Here is a 14747-nt window from a genome sequence, read left to right as displayed (position 1 = left end):
ATGCACCTGTCTGGGTTGGTATAAGGATAAAACGGAGAACGATGTAAGCCACAGGGGTTCCCCATTAGGGAACAGGAATTGTGCACTAGGATCTAAACACCCTAAAGCAGTGATTCCCAACCAGGGTTCCATGGTACCCTGGGGTGCCATGATAATGCTACCGCCTGCTCCACCCCACCCCCACCAGAATCAAATGGATTTTGAAGGGAGGGGTTGGAAGCCTCATGGGCTCCCTTTAAACAACATTGAAAAACAGCATTGTTTTATTTGCCTAAATTCGGCGTGGATGGGGTGGGGGTAGATTTAAAGGGAGGTCTCCCTTTAAATCCCCCCAATCCATGCCGAATATAGGCAAACAAACAACACGGCTGTCAATGCGGCTTCCCCTCTCCTCCCCCTGCTTGCCACTTCCCCCACCTACAGGCCAAAAACGGGAAAAACCTTTAAAAATGCAAAAAAAAATCAAACGAACCTCAAGGGTACCCTGAGATATGAAGAGCGAGGTCAAGGGCACCACGATGTTGAAAAGGCTGGGAAACACTGCCCTAAAGACTGATCCTTAGACGAGCATAGAGCCCACTTGAAGAGTGAGTTCAAGGAGCTGGTTTGGACATGGTGAAATCTGACTGTAAGCCATCTTATTTTAAGCTCACAAATCCAAGCACCTCGGATCACAATACTCCAGTTGCAGGCATGACCAGACCAAATCCTTCCTGAGAACTTGGGTAGGAGGGCCTGGGAGCAGTGGTGGGATTCAGCCGGTTCGCACCACTTCAGCAGAACCGGTTGTTAAAATGGTGCTTGTAAACAACCAGTTGTTAAATTATTTGAATCCCACCACCGGAACCGGTTGTCAAATTATTTGAATCCCACCACTGCCTGGGAGTCCATTCTTCTCTAGTAACTTTCCCCCAGAAGACCAAACTGAAGCGAGGCTGAGACTATCAGGAATGAAAATTCACTTCAACCAGGAAAGAAAAAAGGAAAAGGCTCAAGAAGATATTCACACCCAGAACCAGAGAGAACATACAAATCCAGCCGGAAGGAAAGTACCAGTTTGCAAACCCAAGGACTTAATGCACTGGAAATTCACAGACTGACGTAAGTTAGATTTAAAATGTTGGAATTATGCAAGGCAAGAAAGCACAGGGAATACGACCCAGCCTTGCCGCCTCAACCTACCTTTTCCCCTGCCTACCCAAATGAAACCATCTTAGCCTCTGTACCCATGCAGGATGTCAAACCTGGGGCGCAAGACATTTATTTGGCAGGAAAGACTTCAATCCAGCGGCCCCTGCAAAGAGGAGCATCTTTATTTTTACTCATCCCTTTTGCAACCAACATTCTCGCAGGGAAGGAAAGGAAAGTGTCCTTGCAGGAGTCCAAATGAACTTCAGTTTGGCCAGAAAATTTGACTTTTAGATTAGGTAACATCCGTTGATCGAATTGCTCTGCATTTGGGTCCATCTATGTTCTTCCTCGCCTCCACTTGATTTTTCCGTTATCAGATTCAAGGAATTGTGGCATTTCTCAAGAGAAGTCAGACTTGGCAGCTTGTGGGTGATGGAGGGAGGAGAAGCATCCGCAGAGGCATAAAGGAAGGGTGGAGGGAGCAGGGCTGAAGCAGTCGGGATTTTCTAGCAGGGGGCAATGCCCCCGTTGGTCTCCAGGGATGCCACGCCAGCGTCCAGGTGGGAGCTTTTCCTGGTGAGGCGCTCCTCCCTTGAACAGCTGCAGAAATCCAAGAGGTGACACGAGCAGAAATGGTCCTGCTGAATTCCTACCTGAATTCAGGTAGCTTTCCAAGGCACAGGAGCCTCCTCAGCACCAAAGCAGGGAAACGAGAGTGGTTGATAGAAAGAGGAGCCCTCCCAAAACAGGGCTGCTATGCAACTGACACACACACACACACCTGTCTTGCCTGCTGCGGTGCCAATCACGTTAGGATCAGAAATCAGCCAGAGCATTTCTGCGTACCAAAGCGGCGTTGACAGCACAGGAGCCAAACCGGGAAGAAGCTGGCACCCTTGCCGGAAAGAGAAGCCCTTCTGTTCCCAAAGCCCCCTTGCCCCCCGGATGCTATGGTGGTGGGAGAGCTCCGCCTCCGCCCGCCTCTCTCCCTCCCTCCCTCCCTCCCTCCTTCCCTCCCTCCCTCCCTCCCTCCTTTCTTCCTTCCTTCCTTTTCCATTGCCTGCTGGTGGGAGAAACAAGTCGGACAGAATGGACGGTGCCGCCAAGCTGAGTGGAACCCCTCTCGGCCACCTCCATTCACTTCCCTTCTCCGCCCCACTGTGGGCAGCTAGGGCCGGAAGCGGCTTCGTTCTTGGGCAGACCACTTCCGGTCCGGTGATATTGACCGTTACCGTCCTCGCCGTCGGTTCTGGGCTGCGAGGTCGGTAACGGCGACGGCGGTCGCCCGCAGGGAAGATCCCCGTCAACTGTGGGAAACAGCCCAGATTCATTGGGTTTGTGGGGAAAGCAATACCCGGGGAATAATGCATGGTGTGCCTTAATTCCGGAAGAGGCTTCTAGTTGCCCAAAGGATCTTCCAAACGAGGGCGTAGAACTGACTCCTCGTCTCGCGGCAGAAAACTCTTTGTTATGACCACCAAAGGGAAACGTGTAAAGATTTTTCTAGTTAGTTGGTTGTGGTGGGTTTTCCGGGCTGTGTGGCCGTGGGCTGGTAGATCTTGTTCCTAACGTTATACCGTGTAACAGACCTCCCTCTGTGACACCCCTCTGAAGATGACAGCCACAGGTGCAGGCGAAACATTAGGAACAAGATCTACCAGACCACGGCCACACAGCCCGGAAAACCCACCACAACCAGTTGAATCCGGCCGTGAAAGCCTTCCACAATTCATTTTCTAGTTAGTTGAAAGATCAGCTGTCATGTCAACGATGCAGTGAAGGGAATGGTGCTTTGAGACAGCATAATACTAATGGGGCAGCATCACAGTAAAGAAGAGTTCCAGCATCATAGTCCACAACAGCATCATAGTCATGAAAACCTAATATTAAAGAACAGTTCCTTTTCCAGTCCCGTGGATGCATGCATTGTGTAGCTGGACTGGAGTTCAGCAGCACCTTAAGATACCAACAACGTAGTTCCAACATAGTTCCAGCATAATAGTAAAGAATGACATGATAGCAATGAAGCAGCGTAATAGTAAAGAATAGTCCAGGCATAACAGTAATTGAAAGCATAACAGTAGATCCACTGGCGCATGTATGGCTCCATCCAAAGTAGGACAGTTGGATTGGAGTCCCAGAGCATCTTAGAGACCAACATTTCCAAGGTGTAAGCTTTTAAAAGGCAAAGATCACTCCATCGCCTGTAGCCAGGGGTCCCTGGCCTTTCTGAGCTTGTGGGCCCCTTTGGAACTCTGACACAGGAACATGGGCACAGTCACCAAATGGCTGCCACAGGAGGTGGTGCCAATCACAAAATTCAAAGTATTATTATGGGGTGGGTGCACTATATAAGCACAGTCAATCCACTTTTACACCCAAAAAGGCTAATTCACTTGTCCCAAGACAATGATTATTTTAAAAATCTTTATAATATAATCAGTGGTGAGATTCAAATAATTTAACAACCGCTTCCGGTGGTGGGATCCAATTAATTTAACAACTGGTTGTTTACAAGCACCATTTTAACAACCGGTTCTGCCGAAGTCGTGCGAACCTGCTGAATCCCACCACTAAATATAATGTACATACAAAAAATGTATTGTTCACCAAAATAAATAATTCAAACTTACAAGTGACTACAAAGTTTGCAATGCACAGACATCTTTTTAAGTTGGTTAAACAAAAAATCATTACAACTTACTCATTTATCAGTCAACATCAACCATACTCTGGCTTGGATAATATTTTTTTGATTATTTAAACAATAAAACTTAACAATAGGCACAAATTATTAATCATATTTTGGCTTAGACATATTTTGGCTTGGGCTAACCAAACTCTGGTAGGTTTGGTCTCGGAAATCCTTCAGCCCAATTCCTAAGAGTTAGAGAAGCAAGCTAATACAAAAAATGTATTTTTAAATCATTATGCACGATATCCAGATCATATTGTTTGAACCCGTGTTTCTAACAATATCAAACCACAAATTAGATTATTACTCACTTGTAGCTCAATTATAATTCTCTTTTCTAATAGTTTCTGACTTCTGTTCCTTCAAATATTTCAAAATATAAAGAACAAGAAGCCTTTTAAAATGTAAAGATATATGAGGCCTTTAAATCAAAAATAAATACCGAGACTACAGCTGACTGCTTTTTCTCATGTCTTGTGTATTGTCTTTAACGGAAAATGAATAATGGAAAGTTCTGTCACCCTAAGTACAGGTGTAATGAGTAAATTCCAGTTTTCTCTTAAAGGTAAGCTGTTTTGAAATGTAGTCAAGTTGATACAATTCTGACTATTTCATTTTACAGGAAGAGCAAAAGTCAGAAACTATTAGTTCAAACCTCTTTGAGAGCATTATAATTGAGCTACAAATGAGTAATAATCTAATTTGTGGTTTGATACTTTTTTTGTATTAACATCCTTCTCTAACTCTTAGGTATTGGGCTGAAGGATTTCCGAGACCAAACCTACCGGAGTTTGGCTAGCCCAAGCCAAAATATGTCTAAGCCAAAATATGATTAATGATTTGTTAACTGACAAATGTGCCTGTTAAGTTTTATTGTTTAAATAATCAAAAAGAGATTGGCCAAGCCAGAATATAGTTGATGTTAACTGACAAATGAGTAAGTTGTAAATAAAGGAGTAAATGAGTAAGGGGAGGCCCGGGGGAGGGGCTGTGGGAGGCCCAACTCTGGGCGCTGTTTGGGCCCCGTACACCTCTGTGTTGCTGTATCCACCCCTTAGGTTAGTTTTTTTAGCCAATATAGGCCGTTTCCCCACTTTTAAAATGACGTTGGTTTCGTCTGGTCCAGGACCTTTTTAGCGTGAGGGTCGTGTTCCCGGGCTTCACCACTGCCTCGCGCTCCGCACGGGGTCATCAAAAGGCGCCGTTTTGAGCAGCGCCAGAATGACCCGCGCTGAGGGGGCGCAAGAGCAGCAGAGTCGGGGCGGCTGTGTTGTTGCCGCCCCTGTAGTGGGGAGTGCAGGTGGACCCCGCGCTACTCGGCGAGATTAGCGTGCAGCAAACGGTGAGTGGGGAAAGGGCCATAGTCATGGTATTTCCCTTTCATTGTAGTTGAACATAAGGTGGTGAAAGATGGAGCATATTTAAAAGGCTAAAGGAAAGCTGTCCTTATTTCCAGAATGAAAACCTTTGCAGAGCAAACATTATGGAAATATGAGCGGATAGCTTCTTTAAGATATATTGGTGTAATACTTTCCCTCTGTCCCCTTCCTCACCTTACAAATGAAGACTTTGTGGTTTTTGTCTGAGTGGCTGCCGATAGGAATATGGCAACTGAGTATGAAGCCAAGGGATTATTCTACAGCATCTTAAGAGGAAACTGCCTAGGTAATGTATGAATATTTACTTTAAAGATCACACAGACTGTTTTGAGCTATGGAAGAGAACAATTTTTTAATAAGTGTGCTGTGGAGAAGGAGAGATCTTGCCTATTAAAGTCATGAGGATTTGACGGAAAAAACAAACCTGGTTACTTGATATGTCAAATGTCGGTCTAAATAGTGCTTTAAATCAGGTACACACACAAGCCTTTATTGGCATATAAAACAGGACTGCTTTAAATCAGGTAGCTGTCCAGCTCTGGCCCTCCAGATGTTCAGACTATTTTCCCCAACAACTCCTGCCAACTCTGGCCCTCCAGATATTCCTGCACTTCAATTCCCACCAGCCCCCCTGGCAGGGGCTGATAGGAATCGGAGTCCATGAATATCTGGAGAGCCAGCACTGGACATCCCTGCTTTAAATGCTTTTGCCTTGATTAGAACAACAAAGACCTTTTGACCATCCGCTGATTTAATTTGCTAACTGGAAAACATAATCGTGAAGTGTTACAATGAAATCAATTTTTCAAGAAGCTGAGAATTAGAACTGAATGTTGTTAAGGGGTGCAGTACTGAAGCGGGGTTCACACCCCAGATAGCAGAGTTTGTGCAACACTCACACTGGAACACACAGCAGGAACTGAGACGCACACAGCTATATCAGCTTCCCAGAAGCGGTCCTTCTTTATTGAGTTCACAGCAATGTTGCTCTCTCTGTCAAAGTGCTTCGCCAGACAGCCAGAAGACAAGAGTCTCACAGTACATAGCACACTGCTGCATTATATGCATTTCATCCACCAATCAGAAAACCTTTCCAATTAGCTCCAGAAAGAGGCTGTCATACAGAGGTGGTCATATGACACCTGTCAGTTAGATTTTGTAGATCAGACATATGCTCTGACAAATGTTGCATCATGCTTCTAAGAGTGTGAGTGATTCACTAACAGGTTGCTTCACTGGTTTTGACTGATGATCACCCTGACACCTTACAGCGTAATGCAGTGGTTAAGAGTGTTGGATTAGGATCTATAAGGCATAGATTCAAATCCTCACTCTGCCATGGAAGTTTCCCACACGACGTGAGGATCCATGCTTTTTGACCATGTTTTTGGGCCACTGTTGGGCCATGAAGCATGGGATGTGTGATCGCTTTGTGCAGAGTGACATGTGTCTAAGGACTTGTGCCATGATGTGGTGGTGATTTTGGGGTGACCAAGTGAAAAAATCATTAGGATCTGTGAGGATCCATGCTTTTTGACCCTGTTTTTGGGGCACTGTTGGGCCATGAAGCGTGGGATGTGTGATTGCTTGGTGCAGACATGTGTCTAAGGACTTGTGCCATGATGTGGTGGTGATTTTGGGGTGACCAAGTGAAAAAATCATTGGGATCCATGAGGATCCATGCTTTTTAAACAGGTTTCTGCACCACTGCGGTGCCACAGAGCATGGGATGTATGATTGTTTCGGCACCATGGGAGGGAAGAGGAGAGAGAGACTCAGGAGGGAAGAGGGAAGGTTTTCTCCATGGGAGGGCTTTTCTTTTGTTGCTGGGGGCTTTCCCCCCGGTTTTTTTGTACTTGTTCTTTTGGAGTGAGGGGCGTAATGCCCATTGGGCAAGGTGGGCAGCTGCCCAGGGCACCACCTTGTGGGGGGCATCAAAATGCAGGGTTCGTTTTTGGATATTTTTAGTGATTTTCCATTTTTTGTCTGCAGGGGGCGCAATTTTTAGGCTAGCAGCACCAAAATTTCAGCATATTATCAGGAGACTGTCCTTATGCTGCCCGCCCCCCCCCCCAAGTTTGGTGAAGTTTGGTTCAGGGAATCCAAAGTTATGGATTCCCAAAGGGGGTGCCCCCATCCCCCATTGTTTCCAATGGGAGCTAATAGGAGATGGGGGCTGCAGTTTTGAGGGTCCATAACTTTGTGCAACCAAACTGCACCAAACCTGGGGGGTATCATTAGGGCAAAAGTTTTGAGACTGTGCCTTCAGAAATGTGCCCCCCCCCACCTGCAACCCCCATTGACAGCAATGCAGAAAATTCAATGCAGAATAAAGATTCTTGGGCAAATTTCTGGGATGTTCCTGCAGGGGGTGCATTTTTGGACGTATCAGCACCAAAATTTCAGGGCATCATCAGGAGACTGTCATGATGGCACTCCCCAAGTTTGGTGCAGTTTGGTTCAGGGGGTCCAAAGTTATGGTCCCTCAAAAGGGTAGCCCCCATCTCCTTAGCAAAGAATGAGGGGTGGGGCACTGCCGGGGTGGCGGGTGGGAGGAATCGGCTTCTTTTTTCCTCCCCCCGCCCCCCATGCTCTGCGATCCTTCCAGATGGAAGGAAGCTGTGGGGGTAGGAGGTAGCAGGCACTGCAGTTTGGCGCCGCTGCCGGTGTGGGTGGGTGGTGGTGGCTTCTCTGTTCCCTTCACCCCACCCCCCACCAAGCCCCGGCTGCCACCAATCCTTCCAACTGGAAGGCAAGCGGCTGGCGTGGAGGCTGCTCGGTGCCAGCTGCCCTTTTGCCGGCTGGGCTGGAAGGTATTTGCCCCGGCTGACTCGGAGAAGCCGCCGCTGGGGGGAAGGGCCCGATTTGGATCGTGCCTAGTGCGGAGGGGGCGGGCTCAGCCCCTTGGACCTCTTACGTCCTCCAAACTGGCTGATCTCGGCCCGAATTGCCGTTCGGGGGGGGGGGGGGGGGCGAACCGCCAACTCTAGTCAGTACCTGAAAGGAAGACCACCAAGGAAGGCTCCGCAGAGGATGTGAATGGCAAACCACCCCTGCTTCTCACTTTTCTTGAAAGCCCCTTGCTGGGGTTGTCGTATGTCTGGATTTAAGCTGCTCTTTGAAGCACAGATAATTTATACATATGTACGTATGGAACGTGTGTGTGTGTATAATTGCCCTGTGCTTCGAAGAGCTTCGAAGAGCAGCTGAAATCCAACTCATTCTTCTAAGAAATTTTATTTACTTGTAGAATTTGAATTACATATCCATTTACCCGAAGCCGTAATGCAAACAGATAAGAAACCCGGTCATCATAAAGTAACTTCTCAGAAACATACCGTAACAAATTGTTCTCTCTCTTTTTTAATAATTTTTTTAGCAGCTTAGAGCTAGCAAAATTCATCTGGTTGCGTTTTGGTCCCCTTTGTGGAACAGCATCATGAGTTTTCCCATCTTTTGTTTCTAGGTGTTCCTGCCCGACTGAGGCAGAGGAGACATTTTCTTCCATGTCCTAAGGAGTACAAATATTATTGTGTGAGGGGCCAATGTCGTTATATTGAAGGCCTGAAAAAACCTTCCTGCCAGTACGTAGGGGTTCAAAAGTACAAAAAAACTAGAAAAGGGAAAGGGTGTCTTTTCCCCAGGACTCAGTCATGGCAGGACAAAATTTCTGGAAATAATTGGTTCCCAGCGCTTATGTTTGTGGAGTCTGTGGTTCCTTGGACACTCTCTTTCATTCTAGAGTTCATTCTGGAGCGTTAAATGTTTTGGAAAGTTTGACAGTGACTCGTGCCAAAACTTTACACATGAATCTGTTTCAAGGCTGGGTCTCACCCCCAAGCTGATTTCAGTGTAAAAGGGAATCGAACCCCATTTTCCAGGTTAGAGTCCACCGCTCTTAACAACAATACCACTGACTTTCACGCTGGAGGTGTTGAGAAGGGCAGAGGATTGGGGCCCAGCGGGTGGCATTTTTTTGATTGGCCAGTTGTATGCATGCCCAAAACATTCAGCTGTGCTTGCCTGAATGGGGGACTCCTGGCACCAGAGATTCCGCACTTTACTGGAATCGAGCTGAGTTCGAGCGTGGTTCCCTGAAAAAGTAGTAGTTCCCAACTGGAGTCGGAAATTTGACCGTTACACGGGGCGAAGCTGGTACAAAACCACATCGATCCCAGTGGTTGTGCAGAGCACTTAGGTCGAACGCAGCTCGAACTTAGGTCGATAACGCAAGTGCGGAATCAACCCTTAACCACACCACGCTGGCTCTCTTAATTACTGCTTACAGTCATTTTTTCAAAAATAGCTCTTGGAACATACAAGCCTTAATACAGGGGTGGCCAATCTATGTTGCTCCAGATGTTCATGGACTACAATTCCCATCAGCCCCTGCCAGCATGGCCAATCGCCCTTGGGTCTCCCAGCTCCTGGGAGCAGCAGTGGCATAGTGGTTAAGAGTAGGTGTACTCTAATCTGGAGGAATCGGGTTTGATTCCCTACTCTGCTGCCTGAGCTGTGGAGGCTTATCTGGGGAATTCAGATTAGCCTGTATACTCTGACACATGCCAGCTGGGTGACCTTGGGCTAGTCACAGTTCTTCTGAGCTCTCTCAGCCCCACCTACCTCACAGGGTGTTTGTTGTGAGGGGGGAAGAGAAAGGAATTTGTAAGCCCCTTTGAGTCTTCTTACAGGAGAGAAAGGGGGGATATAAATCCAACTCCTCCTCCTCCTCCTTCTCCTTCCTAGTCTGACACTCTGACCATTAAACCACGCTGTTTCTCCATGCTGGCCATGACAGGAAAGGCCCTTGCTCTAGTCACTCACGTACCTTACTTCAGAAGGCAAGGCATATGCAGCTGGGCCTCTGAAGCAGATCTTTATTAATGGCAGGCTTATAGATAAGCATCTCGGGAGATTTATTCCCGGTTTCCTGCTAACTTCTGCTGCCCTCCTTTTACAGGTGTGATGCAGGTTTCACTGGCTCAAGATGCGAGAGGCGGGATCTGCTGTATCTGAGAGGAGATCAAAGCCAAATGCTGCTCATTACTTTGATTGTGGTATTGGTGATGCTCGCCATCCTGGCTGCAAGCCTATGCACTTGCAGATCGTAAGTATGCCTGTGAAAAAGTACAGGCAGCTCTCAGAAGCCTTTCTGGCCTCCTGCAGGACTGGGAAGCTTTATTGGGACACTGCTCCTTCTTTTTTTGCAAACAAAACGGACATGTTGGTTGTGACTGTTGGCGAGTTTTCCATTCCAGAACCACGACCCACCTTGATCACAACTACTTGTAATTTTTTTGCATTCGTATGTTTTCACTTTAACGCTAAAGAGTCTTGATTTGCCCCTTTTGCTTCTTTCCTGCTCCTCTTGCTTTCTGTCAGCTTTTCTTCTTTTCATTCTGTCTTAAAATATTTACAGTCCACCCACGCTTTAAAGCCAAAGTGGGCCCCAAGCCAAGTAACAAACGAAGAACAATAATAAACCCAATAATAAACCCACCACAAAGCCTAATATACCTCCCTCCCTCCCTCCCTCCCTCCCTCCCTCCCTCCCTCCCTCCCTTCCTTCCTTCCTTCCTTCCTTCCTTCCTTCCTTCCTTCCTTCCTTCCTTCCTTCCTTCCTTCCTTCCTTCCTCTCTCTCTCTGTGTCTCTCATCACATCTTTCTGCAGGCCATGATGCAATCTACCTTGGCTAGGTTTGGAAGAAGAGTTTGGATTTAAATCCCACTTTTCTCTCCTGTAAGGAGTCTCGAAGCGGCTTACAAATGCCTTCCTTTCCTCTCCCCGCAACAGACACAAAGATGAGAACTGACGAGAAAGCTGGGGGGGGGGGGGGATGTCCGCCAGCAACCCCCAAATGTACCCAGGTCAGGTGGCACCTGGGAAGGCCGGAGGAGGCGCGCCCCTTGCCGGGTTCCCCGGGGCTCCTTCTGCCAGCGGAGAGCGCCTGTGCGCCCCCATGGTTCCCTGGCCCTTGCTTTTGGGGGTCTCTTCTGCCCTCAAGTTCTGAGAGAACTGTGACTGCCCAAGGTCACCCAGCAGACTTCATGGGGAGGAGCAGGAAAACAAATCCAGTTCACCAGATAAGAGTCTGCACTGATGAGGAGTGGGGAATCAAACCCAGTTCTCCAGATGAGAGTCCATCATACTCTTAACCACTATACCACAGCCCACCTGAGTCACAACAACCCAGCAAGTTTTGTACGCAGCTTTAGGTTATTGCCAGCAATATGTGTTCTTTGCCACATTGAAAATCTTTCCACCCTGTAAGTAGAACTATTCTTTAGCAGGTTGTTTGTATACTTGAGAGAGTTATGCTGACAATTGTTTTTCTGTTATGGATCACTATCATTTTGTGCCAGAGAAGCAGTACACAAATTCAATAATTAAATTATTAATTTGTATCTCTCGAGTTAGGGGCAAAGGGGGCATTACAAACTTTCTAAACTGACCCTTGCTCTTGCGCATTGCGAATATATATCTGTCTGTGCTCAGAGGGCACTTCCACACATGCAGAATAAGGCACTTTCAATCCACTTTCACAATTGTTTGCGAGTGGATTTTGCTATTTCGCACAGTAAAATCCAGCTGCAAAGTGCATTGGAAGTGGATTGAAAGTGCCTTATTCTGCATCTGCGAAAGTGCCAAGAGTGGCTTGCAAGGTATTGATCATTCCACAGCTGCTGTTTTGGAATAGATCTTTGGACGGCAAGACACAAAATAGACAATAGTCTAGAAATAATTTCTAAATCAACATACAGTCATGTGGCTAAGGCCCCTTCCGCACACGCAAAATAATGCGTTTTCAAACCACTTTCACAACGGTTTGCAAGTAGATTTTGTTATTCCACGCAGCTTCAAAGAGCACTGAAAGCAGTTTGAAAGTGCATTATTCTGCATTTGCGGAATGAGCCTTTATTTTTAAAAATAGTCTTGTAGCTTTATTTGTTATCTAGTTTTATGCCACATGAAGATCTATAATTTGTTCATGGGTGCTCGAGTGTTGTGGCTTAAAGTTTTTTTTAATCTCATGCACCAAAAAGCCCGGCAGGTAATTTATATTAATTTCAGCAGGAGAAAGCACAGGTCTTCTTACCAGTGATGAGCTTGAAAATATTTTCTCGAGTTACTAGAATGCTATACACATTGATCAGATGGTTGTATAATCTAAATGTTCACTGCATGATAGACTAATTTTGCCATTTGCTTTTCAAGTTACTGTCGAAAGAGGTATTGGCAGGAGGAGGGTGAAATGGGAATGTCTGATAAGCGACTTCCTATTAAAGCTGAGGATGTTATGGAGACAAATATTTCATAAAGGTAAGGGAGCTGCAAGAATTCTTCAGGCTAGGAATAAAATTGTAGGGCTCTCTCTGACCCTTTCTTCTCAAATCCCCTAAAACGTTTATTTAAAAAATTCAGCCCTCCCCCTTACAATGATGTATGTCTGCACTCACCCCTTCAAAATGATTCCTGGCCATTACATGATTTTTCCTTTTTTCCCCCTTTTTGAGTTCTGTGTTCAAATGATGCCTCGATGATTCACAGCCTTGTGCTGCATTCTACACTCCTCCTGTACTCAATGCTCAATGATTGGGGGCCCCAGAAATAAAAGAACAAACAGAGAAATGCTGCCAAACAAACAGGCGAAGGGGAACAGAGTGAGCTCAGAAAATCGCACTGAGGAGAAAGTTCAGGGAAGTAGAGAAGCGTGGGAACATAGTCAATGTATCACACTGCAACTGAAGACGTTTTCAAAATAAGAACATAAGAACAAGTCAGCTGGATCAGACCAAAGTCCATCTAGTCCAGCTCTCTGCTACTCGCAGTGGTCCACCAAGTGCCTTTGGGAGCTCACATGTAGGATGTGAACGCAATGGACTTCTGCGGCTGTTGCTCCCGATCACCTGGTCTGTTAAGGCATTTGCAATCTCAGATCAAGGAGGATCAAGATTGGTAGCCATAAATCGACTTCTCCTCCATAAATCTGTCCAAGCCCCTTTTAAAGCTATCCAGGTTAGTAGCCATCACCACCTCCAGTGGCAGCATATTCCAAACACCAATCACACGTTGCGTGAAGAAGTGTTTCCTTTTATTAGTTCTAATTCTTCCCCCCAGCATTTTCAATGGATGCCCCCTGGTTCTAGTATTGTGAGAAAGAGAGAAAAATTTCTCTCTGTCAACATTTTCTACCCCATGCATAATTTTATAGACTTCAATCATATCCCCCCTCAGCTGCCTCCTCTCCAAACTAGAGTCCCAAACGCTGCAGCCTCTCCTCATAGGGAAGGTGCTCCAGTCCCTCAATCATCCTCGTTGCCCTTCTCTGCACTTTTTCTATCTCCTCAATATCCTTTTTGAGATGCGGCGACCAGAACTGGACACAGGACTCCAAGTGCGGTCGCACCACTGCTTTATATAAGGGCATTACAATCTTTGCAGTTTTATTATCAATTCCTTTTCTAATGATCCCCAGCACAGAGTATGCCTTTTTTACAGCTGCCATGCATTGAGTTGACATTCCCATGGAACTATCAACTAAGACGCCTAAATCCCTTTCCTGGTCTGTGACTGATAGCACTGACCCCTGTAGCGTGTATGTGAAGTTTGGATTTTTTGCCCCTATGTGCATCACTTTACATTTTGCTACATTGAACTGCATTTGCCATTTCTGAGCCCACTCACCTAATTTATCAAGGTCCGCTTGGAGCTCTTCGCAATCCTTTGTGGTTCTCACCACCCTACATGTTTTCGGCCAGAGTATCGTATTAAAAGGGGATTCATTTAAAACATTTTGAGGCTGGAAATAAAACTAAAACTCCAGGGAGGAAACATTTTATTTCCTGACTCAAAACTTTCTTAAATGTTTGTGCAAAAAGGGCCATGCTATTTCTACCTGCCTGTTCCAGGCTGAGATCTGTTTTGATGGGCTTTCTGGGATGTGACTGATCCTGTTCCCTTTTTTGTTTGCACCTGCAGCTGGACACATGTGGGAAGACACCCATCAAGGCCTGGCGCTGCTATAAAGAAAAAGTGCCATCCAAGACTTTGAGATTGCAATGGGCACTATCTAGAATCCCAAGGAAGAAGGTTGCTAAGAGCCATTTTGTTTCTTGAAGGGCAGCCTTTTAAGAGGTGCAGCAAACATTCTTTCAAAATTAGTTTCACATGACGTGGTGCGCGTGTGTGTATGTGTCAGTTCTTCTAAGAAAAATAAATAAATAAAAACAACAGTACACTATTGCAAACCCTGTCAGTAAACTCATTGGATTTCAGGAGCACTTTGGAGCCCAGCAAAACCTTTTCACCAATGAAAATGTGCAATAGAGTTCCTGCTGATAGGGGGCGGGGGCGGGCGGAGACACAGACGTTTGTTGGATAGACCACCGTTCTGAATCGGCAGTGTACCTCGGGGGGGGGGGGGGGAAGGTTAGCAACCAGTCCTCTCTCCCCATACCTAAAACCCCTGCAGCCAATCTCCAGGAGGTGCCTTGAGAGCTCCTGGGCTTCCAGTGACAGAGATCAGTTCACCTGGAGAAAA

At 46.3% G+C, this 14747-nt stretch overlaps 1 protein-coding gene across 3 annotated transcripts; it reads left to right on the top strand.

Annotated features, from left to right (window-relative positions):
• Positions 1-2346: 2346 nt before the first annotated feature.
• LOC125441221 (probetacellulin-like) lies at positions 2347-14422 on the top strand. Of its 3 annotated transcripts, none has more exons than XM_048511648.1 (6): positions 2347-2392; positions 5393-5491; positions 8672-8789; positions 10166-10312; positions 12422-12526; positions 14186-14422. In XM_048511648.1, the coding sequence occupies exons 2-5, from the start codon at positions 5431-5433 to the stop codon at positions 12522-12524; spliced, it is 429 nt and encodes a 142-aa protein (XP_048367605.1). In that variant the 5' UTR covers positions 2347-2392; positions 5393-5430; the 3' UTR covers positions 12525-12526; positions 14186-14422. The 3 variants fall into 3 exon arrangements, with proteins under 3 accessions (XP_048367605.1, XP_048367607.1, XP_048367606.1); XM_048511649.1 differs by having other exon boundaries at positions 2365-2465; XM_048511650.1 differs by lacking the exon at positions 12422-12526.
• The last annotated feature ends 325 nt before the right edge of the window (positions 14423-14747 follow it).

This window comes from Sphaerodactylus townsendi, linkage group LG11 (assembly GCF_021028975.2).
Source record: "Sphaerodactylus townsendi isolate TG3544 linkage group LG11, MPM_Stown_v2.3, whole genome shotgun sequence".
Lineage (NCBI taxonomy): Eukaryota > Metazoa > Chordata > Lepidosauria > Squamata > Sphaerodactylidae > Sphaerodactylus > Sphaerodactylus townsendi.
Note: the sequence above shows the minus strand (reverse complement) of the source record. Positions and strands in the feature narration are given on the sequence as shown.